This window comes from Pagrus pagrus, assembly GCF_965226575.1.
Source record: "Pagrus pagrus genome assembly, chromosome: 18".
NCBI lineage: Eukaryota > Metazoa > Chordata > Actinopteri > Spariformes > Sparidae > Pagrus > Pagrus pagrus.
In genome coordinates, this window is record NC_140202.1 from 16,467,494 (window position 1) to 16,481,770 (window position 14,277).

General features: G+C 41.8%; 3 protein-coding genes across 4 annotated transcripts; 1 reads left to right on the forward strand and 2 right to left on the reverse strand.

The window, feature by feature from the left end:
• Window positions 1–343: 343 nt before the first annotated feature.
• Window positions 344–7,119, forward strand: orc3 (origin recognition complex, subunit 3). 2 transcript variants are annotated; one of them, XM_084381201.1, is made up of 20 exons: window positions 344–505; window positions 665–716; window positions 830–927; window positions 1,227–1,365; window positions 1,687–1,791; window positions 1,931–2,091; window positions 2,462–2,595; window positions 2,735–2,894; window positions 3,552–3,665; window positions 3,764–3,897; window positions 4,029–4,092; window positions 4,176–4,292; window positions 4,408–4,487; window positions 5,281–5,414; window positions 5,598–5,692; window positions 5,814–5,911; window positions 6,008–6,149; window positions 6,278–6,394; window positions 6,617–6,696; window positions 6,871–7,119. In XM_084381201.1, exons 1-20 carry the CDS (start codon window positions 482–484, stop codon window positions 6,974–6,976), a joined length of 2,154 nt encoding a protein of 717 aa, XP_084237327.1. In that variant the 5' UTR covers window positions 344–481; the 3' UTR covers window positions 6,977–7,119. The 2 variants fall into 2 exon arrangements, with proteins under 2 accessions (XP_084237327.1, XP_084237328.1); XM_084381202.1 differs by having other exon boundaries at window positions 5,601–5,692.
• A 245-nt stretch (window positions 7,120–7,364) lies between these two features.
• On the reverse strand, window positions 7,365–9,849 carry LOC311273724 (akirin-2-like). The gene is made up of 6 exons (XM_084380938.1): window positions 9,681–9,849; window positions 9,163–9,342; window positions 8,820–8,963; window positions 8,554–8,703; window positions 8,154–8,225; window positions 7,365–7,992 (listed from the first exon to the last, which is right to left on the reverse strand). The coding sequence occupies exons 2-6, from the start codon at window positions 9,338–9,340 to the stop codon at window positions 7,982–7,984; spliced, it is 555 nt and encodes a 184-aa protein (XP_084237064.1). The 5' UTR covers window positions 9,341–9,342; window positions 9,681–9,849; the 3' UTR covers window positions 7,365–7,981.
• A 675-nt stretch (window positions 9,850–10,524) lies between these two features.
• LOC311273912 (cannabinoid receptor type 1B-like) lies at window positions 10,525–13,820 on the reverse strand. Its single transcript, XM_084381205.1, has 2 exons — window positions 13,546–13,820; window positions 10,525–12,900 (listed from the first exon to the last, which is right to left on the reverse strand). The coding sequence occupies exon 2, from the start codon at window positions 12,834–12,836 to the stop codon at window positions 11,418–11,420; it is 1,419 nt and encodes a 472-aa protein (XP_084237331.1). The 5' UTR covers window positions 12,837–12,900; window positions 13,546–13,820; the 3' UTR covers window positions 10,525–11,417.
• Between the last annotated feature and the right edge of the window lie 457 nt (window positions 13,821–14,277).

The window sequence follows — 14,277 nt, forward strand, 5'->3', positions numbered from 1 at the left end:
TTACTCCAGTGTGACTTGAAAGGTACTTTAAACAACACTCATGATCATTAATTCAGCGTTAGGGAGCATTTGCCTATGCATGTCATCTGTGCACATGAATATTAACGTGGGGTGTTCAAGATCAGCGATGTTGACAAATTCCACCGCGGATAAAACAGGAGAGAATGGTAATGTATAGAAACATAACGGAAGTTAAAAAAAACTTAAACATGGCTTTTCTTTTATACTTGTTTATGATGGTTAATGTATTTTATCAAACCGGATAGCTTAAAATGTTTATGAACATTCATGAACATGCTTAACCAAACCTGACCTGAACACAACCACTTCCGTAAACGTCACTCTGGCGGGAAGTAGTAGCTGCTTTGTAAGGCGCTGCACAAGGAACATTTTAAACAAATAATTAGCCTTTAAACAGCCGCAAATCCCTGACTGAAGTATCGTGAATACAGAAGTATCGTTACGTGTAGCGACTGCTGACATGTCTACTTCCTCTGTGTCAAAGGTAATGTAATATTATCACGTTACTCAACGTTAAACCTCATGAAACTAACCTGAGATATGGAAAGTCGTGAAACAACATGGCCACTTCGAAGTTAAGCGTCTGTGTTCAAGTGTAAAGTTAACGCGTACTGTTTGTAACGTATTACTGTTGATGTTTCAGGGCTGTTTTGTTTTCAAGCCAAGTGCTAAGAAGAAAAAGACGCTCAGTTTGGGTGAGTTGTGCTAATGTTTACAGCAGAGTATCCATAGCAGCTGTACATGAGCTGTCAGTCAGATGACTTGAAATGTCCTCACTTATTCTCACTGTGATGCCATTTCTCCACAGAGGATCACTTCAGCCAGGGCTGTGAAGGTGCTGAGAACAGTGATAAGCGATTCAAGCTTTGTCAAGATCTATGGGACAAAATTAAATCGGACACAGAGGTAAGAGCAGATATTCAACATGTTGCTATCTAATGATGGTGTCATCATTAAACATGATGTGTTTTGGAGCTATCCTAGGCCTCCTGTTAGTGGCCATCTATAATACAAAAACAAAGCCAAAACAGGTGACACCATACAACGTTGACCGTGCATTATTGTAAACAAAACCCTCTGAAACCATGTATTCGTAAGGAGGCAGTAAACAATATTAACTGTGAACATGGTCTCACAAACAATGAATGGATTTTATTTTTTTTAATAAAAACCTTTAATGACAATGTCTTTCCAATGTCTGTAAGGTTTTACAGGGTGACCTCAACAGGAAAATCTTGGACAGTTTGCTGGACTTCACGAGGAAGTGCTCGTCCACTCGCCAAGACAGCGATTGGGCATCACAGATGAGGGCCAGCGAGATTCCCACAGCGGCTCTTGTGCTCGGTATGTTGGTAACAGTGCCATCAAAAATACTGATATGTCAATATATATATATTGATTGTGAATATTTGGAATTATTTCACTGCTTATTTTCTGCAGTATTGATATATTTGCACAAGCTCATTCTCTTCTCTCTGACAGTGAGCTGACACGAAAGAGAAAAAAAACGCTCATAAAAAAGTGTGATATTTAATGTTTTCAACAGTCTTTCTGCTGCTCTGTGCTACTAGCCAAGAAAAGAAAAGTCATCTCTCTTCATTTACAGTCTTGCTATTGAGGGTTTCTCAAAGCCTAAACCGTTATGGTGTCATACATCCTCTATAGGTGTGAATGTCCCAGACCATGACATGACCTTCCAGAGTTTGTCTGAACTGCTCCAGCAGTCTGTCACCCCTCATGTGGCCTCTGTTCAAGCCAAAGAGTGTGGAGGTGAGGGATTTGAATACTTAAAGACAATTGTGTCTTTGTATCTTAGAGTTTTAATGGGTAGTGGCTTGATAATTACTTTATCACGTGCTCCAGAGCAATGTATGCTGTTAAGTCTATATTGTCCACTTTATCATTTCAGCATTGAAGCATTTGATGAAGAGGGTCCTGGAGAGGTTGATGGGCACTGTTGTGACTGTGGATGATGAGGAAGAGGAGGAGGCTGAGCAGACCAGCACGCTCCACAAGAGCGTGCACTGCTCCCTCAGTACGCTCTGCGATTGGTACAATACAAAAACAAAGGTGGGACCATGAAGCTCAGTTAGTGTAAATTATTTTACATTTCTAATTAGGTAGGGCTGCAAACAACATTTTTTTTAGTATCGATTCATCTGCAGATTAATTTCACTATTAATCGTCTAGTCTATAACATTTTTTAGAAGATTATGAAAAATGCTAATCACAATTTCCCAGAGCCCAGATTGACATCTTTAAATTGCTTCTTTTGTTCAACCAACAGTCGAAAACCCAACTACCAACTACTTCGTTTTATCGAAGTAGTTGGTAATTCATTTTTGTTTAATCGATTACTCGTCTAATTGTTGCAGCTCCACAAGTAGGTACACAAAGAGAGTTTCATCTCCTAAAAGCAGCGTTTCCCCCTGTATTTCAGAAATCCAACACTCCTGGAAAAAAGCGAAGCTCTCCTTCCAGAGATGATCCACAGCAGCCTCCCCTTGTAATTATTTTCAAGGATTTGGAGGCTTTCAACCCAAAAGTTCTTCAGGACTTCATACTCATCTGCAGGTAACTAGAAACTCTCAATCCAACCATTTTAACTGCTTCTTTGTGAGTTCACTATCGCAGCAGCCTCCTCCTGTTTATGGAATAATTTTTAAAGATCTGTAAAGTTCAGATGTTTAAAGCGTTGCTCTCTGTTCAACAGCCGCTACATAGAACGTCTTCCACTGATGTTCATCTTTGGCATCGCCACATCACCTAGCACCATCCAACACATGCTGCCACACTCTGTGTCGTCCCTGCTGTGTATAGAGCTCTTCCAGTCACTGTCTTGTACACAGCACCTGGCCACAGTCATAGACAAGGTAGTTTCACTCTCACTCATTCTTTACTCAAGTAGAAGTACAGACTTGTAAAAGTTGAAGTACTGATGCAACTTCTCTTACAAAAGTAAATATCAGGCTCTGAAATTGAATCAAAACATAAAAGTAAAAGGTTTCCCTCTGAGGGACATTTCTACCAGCTCTTTCTGTGCAAAGCTAACTGAACCTCATGTCATATTAATATAATTCAAAGCCTATAAAACCTAGGCTTAAGTACTTAAAGGTAGAATTAGTAGGATTTGTCCAAGCTGTTTGTAAAACGAACCAGAAAGATAGTTAATTGTTGAGTCTCAATCCCAGGAAGTCAAATACCAACATTTTGAGTAGATAAAGAAGCAAAAAATTAAGAAAATTAGAGTCTCCCTCTCTGTTTCCATTTGGTCACGTCTTTACGTCATTTCTTCTTGCTATGGCTGCCATGCGTGATATGCACAGATAGGTTGAAATCATTCTTGTGATGTTGGGACGGTGGCGTGCAATGGCGCAAAATAAAATATCGATAATTCCCCTCAAACACATTAAAACTAAAGTAACAAGCCTGTTTAGTATGTACAGATTTTTCTTTATTAGGCTGTTTTGTCAACTTTTAAATGAAATCCCAGGAAGTTTATCGCATTTTTGTGCTTTGTGTTCTTCCAGTTGATCCTGACGCCTCACTTCCCTTTTAAGCTCAACGGTAAAGTGATGCAGGTGCTGATCAGCATCTTCCTCTACCACGATTTCTCAGTAAGAAACTTCATCAAGGGCGTTCAGGTACAGAGTGGCTTTGAAATACTTGACCCATCATGTGTCTCTTTCTGTAGATGTAATTCAGACATGTGGTAAACAAACTCTGCTTTGTCTCGCTGCAGTTGGCCCTGCTGGAGCACTTTCACTCTCAGCCTCTCAGCGTACTGTGCTGTAGGAAGAAGGAAGCTCTGCTTAATGTGATGCAGCTCAGTCACAGCAATTTGGAGAGGATCAGGCATCTGCCGTCCTTCAAGAGGTACAAAAACACACCATTAAAGTTAATCTCTTGGTAGACAAAGAGTTGAACTTTTGTTTTGTAGTGTATGGCTTATCTTTTCAAATATAAACCAAGCCTTTAAATCGAGTCTAACCTGCGTGTTTTTCCAGGCATGTAGAGAAGCAGGAACCTCAGGAACAAGTGAACCTGTCTACGGATGACACTCATTTAAAGGTGCATTCTTTGTTTTGTCTCTGCATTTAATGAGCATGCATACCTAGAAAGAATCTAATGCTTTAGGTTATTTCTGTTTTTAGGAGGTGTGTCAGAAGCTGATAAAAGACCTTCGCAAATACCACAAAAACTACTATCCCGTCCTGAGGTGTCTCCACACTCTGACCTCGTCTTTACCTCGGTACCCCCTTGGAAAACAGGCAAGAAATGACTGCTTTATAATTGGTTAAAACAAAATTTGGACAAAGGTCGAAGTAATAGTGTCATCTTTTTTAAACTGGCTTGATGTAACTCTGACTTGTCTGTGTACGACAGGTCAGAGAGCTTCATTTAATATGTCTGGAGAAGAATGTGTGGGAGAATGAGGATTACCAGACAGCCTTGAAGCTTCTCAAGTAAGTCTGGATATTAACCTGTATGTCAGTAAATGGGACCAGCAAACAGGTGTCCCCAAAATTAGGGGAGTAACAAGTTAAATGTAGGAAACGGGTAAAAGAAGCCAAAATTGAATCATTTATGGCCAATTTCCAAAAAGTACCAAACGAAAAAAACTCAAGAGAAGACTGCCTACAACAGAAAGAATAGATAAAGTGAAATTATGATCCAAATTATGCTCAAAAATCTAAGTCTAACATCCTCCCTCCAAAAAGAAGGCACCCACTGATCAAAGGTATATAAGACGCACACAAGGTTGCAACCAACACACAGCACAGCTGCTGCCGTCTGGCCCACTGCCAACCTGCTTAACATCATCATGAATTAGTTGTAACATAATAATGATGTTGTCAAAATGCATAAAGACCCAATGCAAAGTATTTGACCGTAGAAATGTAGTTTACCTTTACGCTCATTTATAATTCCAATTTGGAAAACTTCATCAATCTTAAAATATCCAAGTGTTATTCTTCTGTGTATGTCCTTCAGCCCACTTTATTTACACATTTCACCACCAGACGGCAACAAATCCATGGATATTGGGAGGATTATTGCTCCTCCAGGTGGACAAATAGCTGTTAATACACAGTAAAATAGTATTTACCTTTGTTGTTGGATACTGGAGGTTTATTTTGCAGGAGCTCCCCTAAACAAACCAGACTTGAGTCTAACAACAACAATCTAGTCTAAAGTTAGCCACTTTGGGTGTGACTGTACCATTCAGTGTATCCCTAAACTGTGTTTTCCCTCCAGGATGCTGGCTAAGGATGAGCTGGTTGCTTTGCTACAGAGGTGTGTGGAGATTCTGCAGCCTGTCAAGTCGAAGAGGATGAAGAACGCTTTTCTCCAGCTGACAGACCTGCTCACCAAATTCAAGCAGCTGGACAGTAAGTCGTGAAAATGAAGGCAGAGCATCCACATGAGGTTATTTTGTGTGTGTGTGGATTTTACTTTCCCCCCATTTTGCCCTGGGATATCCTCTTTTCTCAAATAATTATTGGGAAAAGGCAGTGGAAATGTGAAACATACATAACACCCCTTGAAAATCTTGTCTTTTGTCTTCTTATCAGCAGTAGCTGCTGAGCCTCCCCCCTGTGTGGAAGAACCCATCACCTCTCCAGTGAGGAATCTTCAAAAGAAAACAGATCTGTTCCAGCTGCAGAAGGTTTTTATGGTTTTATGAAGAATGTTATCGTCACAGCATTTCTTTGAAGAGATTCTCCACCTCGCTGATGTGTTGTAATACCTTGAGTCATAGATGATCTGGTTATTCCCATGTACTCTAGACGCTGCTGGAGATGAACGAGTCTCGGAGAGCCAAGAAACTGAGTCCGTTTGAGGTGCTGAGAAATGAAGCTCTCGAGTTTCTCGACAGTTTAGTGAAGTAATACATTTCACCATCCTGCTTTACCGAATTAAATTACATACTTCAAAAATAGTAGAACTCCTTCTCGGGCTAACACCTCTCTCTCAAACCCAGGAGTCACCTGTCTCCCCCCGAGTCTCACACACTGAATGAAGTTTGCTACTACAGCTCTTCTGCCACTGTGAGACGCCACCTGAACGCTACACCTCGCACCTCCATTCAGGCTGCTCTCAGCAGTCCCTACTACTATCTTCAGGTACAGCTAGCTAATATTATCAAGTGTGAAATGATCTTAACATGAGGAGAAGCCGAAAGCAATGTATGCAATAAGCAATATGCTTTCCTAAAAAATCTAAAAATATGTCTTCCCTGTGTCTCTTTCAGAATGACAGTCTGAAGACTGTGGATGGGAGCGTCTCCAATTCTGCCCCCGATATCTGCATTGCGTACAAACTCCACCTGGAGTGCGGCAGGCTGATCAACCTCTACGACTGGCTGGAAGTGAGTTTATATGCTGAATAAATTTGATATTTGGCTGATGACGTACAGCACCTTTCAACTTTTCCTTTCAAAGTTTGACTGTTGGAGAGTTTGTTTTTCACTCTCTAGAGGAGGCTGTATTGATTCTGTGGATCAATGCGTCCCGTTATTGATCTGAAAATCAAATATTGGCCAGGAGTGGACAGGATATTGACATAATTGAAAACCTGTGCTTGCTTTCAGGCCTATGCCACAGTGGTTTCTGCTGCTGAGGGTAACAATCCAGATTCTGACAATTTCGGGAAGGTGGAGGAAGTCAAACAGTATCCTTCCATAACTTAATCTACCAACGTTTCTCCTATCAGGCTCTTCCAGCATTACATTACTTTGTTATGAGTTTTTGATTCATTTAATTGTAAAGCTTCACAGTAGATGAGGTGTTTGGAGATTTATTTGAAATCCAGTGAAGAAATATTGTTCCTCAGCTTGTTGTCCAGTGCCCGTTTCATCAGAGCTGTGTCCGAGCTCGAATTTCTGGGCTTCATCAAGTCCACCAAACAGAAGACGGACCACGTGGCTCGACTCACCTGGGGAGGCTGCTGACCCGAGTCCAAAAAGAAACCACACACACTTCTTAGCATACACCTGTGGCTGCTGTCTCTTTACATTTAATCTCTCATCACATTTGATTCATATTTTGTATTTTATTTTCCACTCAAATAAAATATATCAGTAGTGCCTGATAATCGTGAATGTGTTGTTTTTTCCATAGCTATGTAGTAAAGGGCAACTCCACCAATTTTACACATTAAAGTGTATTAAACAATGCTTAATACAAGTAAGTGTAACCCATTTTTTAAACATTTATATTTGTTTTCACTAGAAACAACTGGTGGACCAAATGTATCCTTATGGCAGGCCAACTTTGGCCCACAGGCTGTACTTTTGGCAGTCCAGAACTAGTTACATTATATTAGAGAAAAGGCAGACATTTCAAGTCTTAAAAGATTTTTATTGTTTTGTCCAATAAGATACATTGGTTTCAAAGTTACCAGCAAAATAAAAGTCAAAATAAATAAAAACACTGGTAGGGAGGGGAAAAAAATCAAATTAGCCCACTTTATGCTCAATTTAAAAGCACTGAACTGAGAAAAAACTGCAAACTTATTCTCTCCGTTCAGCTGTGTTTCTTCCACTTCCTCTCAGATTGACCAGCAAACTTTAAGTAAAACTCTGCGCCGCTTTATCATATTTACATGTAACAAACAAGAAAACAAGTGACAAAGCCTGGAATGCTGGGAATCATTACAAAAGTGAGATAACTGTAGATTACACGTACAGCAGGAGGAACATAGGCCACTGGTAGAGATAGGGTCCATTAATTTACATTAGGAAGCACCTAGTTGCTTACAACAGAGTGGTAACAACTGACGAAGCTCCATATAAACCTTTGCCCAAAGACAGAAATATGGCACAGTAAGAAAAGTTTCATTTAAATTCGCTAAACTGAATCTCTTACAATGATGAGCTTTTTTTTTCCTTTCTTGAGATATCACATGACAGCTTGCAGCAAGAGAAGGCCGTCTTGCAAAGATTTCTGTGCCACACTCAGGAAACATCTGGAGAGAAGAGAGATGAAATAAAATACAGAAAAGCAGACTTGTTACTTCAAAGTTCAAAGGCGGGGCTCAAACCAAGATCCAAGACTTTCTCACACACAGAGTGCCAAGAGAAACAGGAATGTGGAGCCATAACTTTAGATGAAATGAAAAGGACTCACAGCTCGCTGGTTGCTCCCCGAATCGTCGCATTAACTGATCATGTGTGAACTTCACAAAGGTGTCATATTGTTCTGAAATGTACAGGACAGGAAATCAGTTATTATTGTACAACTTCATGCCAAACCTTAAGGACAATGTGCATTGTTGGAATAAGACTTCTATTTTGTCTTGACTTTTTAACTATAGTACTTCTCACATTACCAACAACATGTATGTAGTCAGGGACGTAACGATTAATTGATTAGTTGTCAACTTGATTATTAGAAAAAACCCTCTCAGTGACTCTTCCTGAGAGTTTCCTTACCCACATCAAGAGTCTAAGGACAGATTGTACTGTACTTTAAGGCTTTTAAGGTGTTCTGAGTCATAGTAAAGTATCCTTGTTCCCTCTGTACCAACCTGCCAGTTTCGAGGTCATGGTCTCCTCATATTCCTCCCGCACCTTCTCTTCCCTTTCTTTCAGCAGACGTTCACAGATCATTCCAACTTGTCTGAGGGTGAATAATGGCTGTTCTTTTCTAGTGGGAGAAACGCCTCCAGAAGACGTTCCTGTACAAGTCAGACAGAAATGTAAGAATCGTGGTGTTTGGGTTTATCTGCTGGTATTTCTCATTCTGCCAATTCTGGACCAGCCTCCCCTGTAGACAGTGTGTTACTCAACCAACCTGGCATGCTGGAAACATTCATAGTAGACGACTGGGATGGGGATTCTGGAGAATAGCAGCACTCTGACTGTTGGTAGCCTCCATCTAGATGCTTCCTCTTTTGAATGCGTTTGTACTCCTGCTTGATGCTGTTGAGGATTTGTTCTAGTGGGACAAAAGATAGCAAAAAAAAAAAAGACGGATAGGGGTCTATTAGCGAAGACAAAAGACAGCTGTCATGTTAGAAGTCCGCAACTAAACTTGATCACTGGTGAAGTTGTTTTTTCTGGTTTCATATAACGTGGTTAAACGTGTTGCTAATGGTCAGCAAGCAGGCCAACTTGGCCAACATTAGTACCACTACCTGCACTAAGTGTTGACGACGACTCTCCAAATGGCGAGGGCTCCATGCTAAGATACTTCCTAGGGGATGAGGATGAGGACGATGGGGACACGGGGATGCATCTTCGTCTTTTCGGGGACGTAGGACTCATCAGCGGATCGAAATCCATGGTCCTCTTCAGGGTGGCTCCACACGCCATGACTTCAGTTTGTCAAAGGGAAAAGGGGGGGGTCAAAATACCGAAACAAGACAATAATGAAGCGATAACATCAGGTATTTCAGATAACTGCTAGCTATGGCTATTCTTTCACACGACTAGCTAACAACAGCGTGAAATGTTCCTCTTGAATCAGTTTCCTTTCCTGAGGAATACATTCTGAGCATACTGCGCAGCTGAGGCTTTAAATATTTGCTAGCAAGCTAACGTTAGCTGTGCCTGCTAGCTAATAATCAAAAAGAAAACAAAGCTAACGTTAGCTTTGGCTACCGCTGCTAGAACTGTGCGCTTTGGAGTACATTTGAATAAAAGAGCTTATTACCTTCTGGGGAGAAAGTTGGTCTGTCCGACTAAGTTGAGCGACTCGTGTTGTTGTAAAAGTTGCTTCCAAAAAGTTGAAGTGACGATCCGCCGGCTGCGGGCCAACTGTCTAAAGGGGAGCTAGCTAACGCAACTTAGCTGCTTGTTTTTGATATGAGGCTGTCGGCTTCTCCGACTCCTGACGTCACGTGTGAAATACTCTGCAATGCATTCTGGGTCGTGTAGTGAAACGGTAAACGGCGATAAATTAAAGGTTAATTAGTGCCCGAATCAATTAATCAGTCATAATTATATTTTTTAAATTTAATTTGGTTGCGATACAGCCTCAGTGTGTATTCAGTGATCTACAGCTCCATTCGTTAGTGTGATCTGTCCATGAGAGATAAAGGACAATGGATGGATGATGTGTGTTTTATATCCACAGGAGGGCAGTGTTACACAAAAAAACACAGGCCTTAACAGCTGTGGGTACCAAACAGTCTAGGGATCACACGGTGACTAAATTCGTCATAAATAAACATCTAGATTTGTTTATCTGTATCTGAAAGTATGCAGATTACTTAATAGTGTTTCTAAAATGTTTGTGGAAAAACATTTTCATCTCTGAAAGCCTTAAAGTCCTTAAAGATTCATTATTCATGTCCACATTAAGACCATGGCCTGCGGTCACAACAAGACTAAGCTTAGGGGCAAATAAGCCAAAAATGATAAGGCCCCTGGCTCTAACATAAATATAATCACACCCTTTTTCTTTATCTCATGTGTACTCAATTGGCTGCAGGTGCTGATGTGATGTTTTGCTGGGATTTTATTGAGAAGAAAAGACACCAGATACGCCGACAAAATTAAGATAAAAATAGACAAACTTCATTTCTTTATTGAACTCATGTCGTTGCTTACACACACCGTCATGAGACACACCGGCACAATGGATGCTTCACAAGTGTAGCTTATCACAAAACGCTGTCACTGTACCATAAGCACGTGTGTAATAAGCAGCTATGTTACAATCCCGACTCACTACGGACTAAAGTTTTGATTCGATCAAAAAGCTGTTCATGTTTCAAAGTATGACTCACCATTTTGCTTTGCAAAGTAAAAATAAAATAAATACAATAAATAAAGTAGAATAACGTTTAAATGCCAAAGTTTCACGATATCATGGTCTTACAGAAGCATCGATAGTTGATTTCAAATCACTAATGGGATGCTAGTTATACTTACAAGCAGTGCATTGTCATTCAAAACTGACTTTTTTTCATGAAGGGAGACACAGTTTCACCTTGCATTACCACCACAATATTGCCTATGATGTGGAAAAAAGTAAAAGAAGGAACAAAACGGAAATGTTTTCTGCCTTAAAACTGAAATCTGCAACTTTGTGCACACTCAGACAGGAAGGATGACGGAGCGGAGTGTGAAAAATATGCCCTTGTGCCAACTGGTTCTTGTGAATGTGACTGTTGTTCACTGATAGAGATGAAATCAAACTGGCATTGTCAACCAGACGAATCATTTCTCAATAACAGAGTAAAGAAAGCATCTCAATCGTCACACTCCGCTGTAATAACATAGAAATATTACACACGTCAGCTTTAAAGCAACAAAAACTTGTTTTTCAGTTCTGTATCGAAGCCATTTTTTTGGCACATTTCACAGTAACAGAGCAGTGCACGAGGAGGGTCGGGGATACTCTACAATATCTTCACAGTTGTGTCAGAGCAGTGCAGCTTGTCTCTTAGACCGGCTCCGCTGTAGAAGTCTCAGTCCCTCCAGAAACAGTAACCTGGGCGACTTTTATTCGAGTCTTTCCACAGCCGGCTCCGTCTTTCCCCGCCCCGCCCGCTGTGCCCCTCACACTCCTGCTGTTCCAGTCACTCTCAGCGCTGTTGTCCAGAGTCGACGACGCTCCCCGGCACACATGGCAGATGTTGACGAAGGCCCTGCGCAGGTCCTTGCTCCTCATGGCGTAGATCACAGGGTTCACGGTGGAGTTGAGCAGGGTGAGCATGCTGCAAAAGGCGAACACAGTCTTGATGAAGTCGTTCACCTTACCGAAGAGGTCGTAAACCATGATGGCTAGAAGCGGGCCCCAGCAGATGATGAGGGCCACCAGGATCAGAACCAGGGTTTTGGCCAGACGGAGGTCCATCCGGGCCTGCTCGGGCCTCACTGTCTGCACTTTAGTCCCCTCTGCCGTGTACACAATCACACTCCTCTGGGAAGTGCGGCTCAGCATGCGGACAGCATGGTTGTGGGACTTCCAGAGGATGAACATGTAGGCGTAGATGATGAACAGGACCAAGACGCTCGTCATCCCGATCCAAACCATCAGGTACTTCTGGTCGATTAGAGGGAAAATGTCTGAGCAGACGGAGTTGAGACGCTTGCAGTTCCACCCCAGCAACGGCAGCAGCGAGAACACAATGGAGATGGTCCACATCACACTGAAGGCGATGACTGCTTTAGTCTTTGTGACGATGCGTTTGTACGACATGGGCCTGTGGATGGAGATGTAGCGGTCGATCGCGGTGAGAAACAGACTGCCGACAGAGGCAGTGAAGGACGCGATGACCCCGGCCAGCTTGAAGAGGAAAATACTGGGGCTGTCCTTCCTGTGCAGGATGTGAAAATCCAGGAAGCTGTAGACAAAAATGATGCTGCCTATCAGATCAGCCACAGCCAGGCTGCCTATGAAGTGGTAGGAGGGTCGAGATCGAAGCGTCTGGGAGTGCAGAATCACACACAGCACCATGAGGTTCTCCAGCACCGTAAATGTTCCCAGGGTGAGCGCCAAGATGGCGATCACGAGCTGCTGGCCAGGAGAGAGGATCATAAAACACTCCATGTTGTCCACCATGTCCTCCCCGCACTCGCTCTGCACAGAGGTGCCATTACTTAGCAGAAAGTCTGAAACGTTGGTGGGGAAAATGGGAGAGAGTCCGCCGTAGATGACCTCCTTATTTCCAGGGACGACTCCGGGGAAGGAGTGGCTGGCCGAGGCAAAGTGAGGCTTCTCAAAGTTGAATCTGCTCTTGATTAGAGTCGAGTCCATGGAGGGGTCGTCGTAGCTGGCGTCGTTGGAGCCGAGATACTGGACGCCTGTCGTGAGCGTGCTCATTGTGGTGCCTGCTATCCTGTGCAAAGCCAGCTTCATGGCTGGTTTGTGGCTAAGGAGATGCTCAGTGGAGAAACGGCACTAGACCAGCGCAAAAGGAGATCTATGAAGAAAAAAAAGGAGATTTTTTTCCATAAAGAAAAATATTAAACACATTAAATGTGTTGAATTGAATTCTTATAAATATCTGAACACATGAAGCAGCATCGGTGTTAATTAATGAATAATATAGTGGAAAATGGATTTGCTGCTGGGAGATATTGGGGGAATCTGTGCATCAGCCAGCTGACTCCAGAGCAGATGCATCCCAGACAATAGTGGGAAACTGAACAGTTGATGACAAACCTGTGCAGCCTCGGGGGAAATCATTGCATTAAGTATGTAGGACAGCCAGGCTTTCTTATTAATTAAAGGAGGTCATTAAGCATTAAGCTGTTTTTTTTTCCCTCAATAATCATTGGATTAATTGGGCATCGAGGGAGAAACAAGATTAAGAGCGCACATGTCTTGTCTAACGATCCATTTTACACCTTTGATGCCAGTAATGATAATATTAATTATTAACAATCAAGTTTACACGAAGAGAAAAAAGAGCAACAATGCAATAAGACATGACCCGTCGAGAAGAGACAGCTTGGATCAAAACTGTGAGAAGAAATGAAAATGTCAGAGAAAATAAAAACTAACACGAGGAACATTTATTAGAAAAGTATAAAAAATAAATAAATTTAAAAAAAAAAAAACGTACCTTGATTTTCTCAGCGCAAACATCTTCCCTCGATCCATGATGATCCGAAAAAAAATAATACTTCAACTAAACTGGGAGTAAACCAGTATGTTGTTGTTGTTGTTGTCTCCACCAACAGTTCACTCAACTCCAGAGCTGGAAGCCGGCGTGAAATGTGAATAGTTGTTGTTGTTGATGAGTTGTCGGGGGATTTGTCGTGTGTCGGCTCCCCAGGCACTGTCAATGTCAAACACAGCGGAGGCAGACATGTAGCCGGTGGAGAGTGAGTGTTTGAGGGAGCGGGCGGTTATAAGGCTGCTTTTTGTGCGCCTGCTGGTCACGTGGTTGAGGTGTTGGAGCGCAGGAGGAAGTGCATCCATCCACACCTCTTTCTCTTTACACGGCAGCACAACAGCTGCTGCAGGCGACACACGAGCACCAGCCTTGACCCATGACTTATAATAATTATATTATTTCAATTACGAATATTTCCCCCCACCTTTAAATGTTTTCCTCTGAAGAAATCTATCATAATTGTGTGTTTTTGTTTTTTTGTTTTTTTATTTTTTACCCCAAATAGGGAAATATTTCAAGGTTCATTGTTCAGCTTTATTCTCATTACGCAATATAGGATTGTTCTTATTTGTTTACAGTGTTGTTACCCAAAAGTCACACTTGATTAAAAGATATCATGTCAAAATATGACTTTGGTCAAAGTAAAAGTCACCCATACATCTAGAGCTTGAGTAAAAT

Excerpts from the sequence above, each read along its gene's own strand:
- orc3 (XM_084381201.1), top strand. The coding sequence starts at position 482 with ATGTCTACTTCCTCTGTGTCAAAG. Across the intron at positions 3,666-3,763 it reads ACTTCATCAAGGGCGTTCAG|TTGGCCCTGCTGGAGCACTT; the intron begins GTACAGAGTGGC and ends GTCTCGCTGCAG. Across the intron at positions 5,693-5,813 it reads ATCTGTTCCAGCTGCAGAAG|ACGCTGCTGGAGATGAACGA; the intron begins GTTTTTATGGTT and ends CATGTACTCTAG.
- LOC311273912 (XM_084381205.1), bottom strand. The coding sequence starts at position 12,836 with ATGAAGCTGGCTTTGCACAGGATAGCAGGCACCACAATGAGCACGCTC.
- LOC311273724 (XM_084380938.1), bottom strand. The coding sequence starts at position 9,340 with ATGGCGTGTGGAGCCACCCTGAAGAGGACCATGGATTTCGATCCGCTG. Across the intron at positions 8,704-8,819 it reads GAATGTTTCCAGCATGCCAG|GAACGTCTTCTGGAGGCGTT; the intron begins GTTGGTTGAGTA and ends TGACTTGTACAG. Across the intron at positions 8,226-8,553 it reads CATGACCTCGAAACTGGCAG|AACAATATGACACCTTTGTG; the intron begins GTTGGTACAGAG and ends TGTACATTTCAG.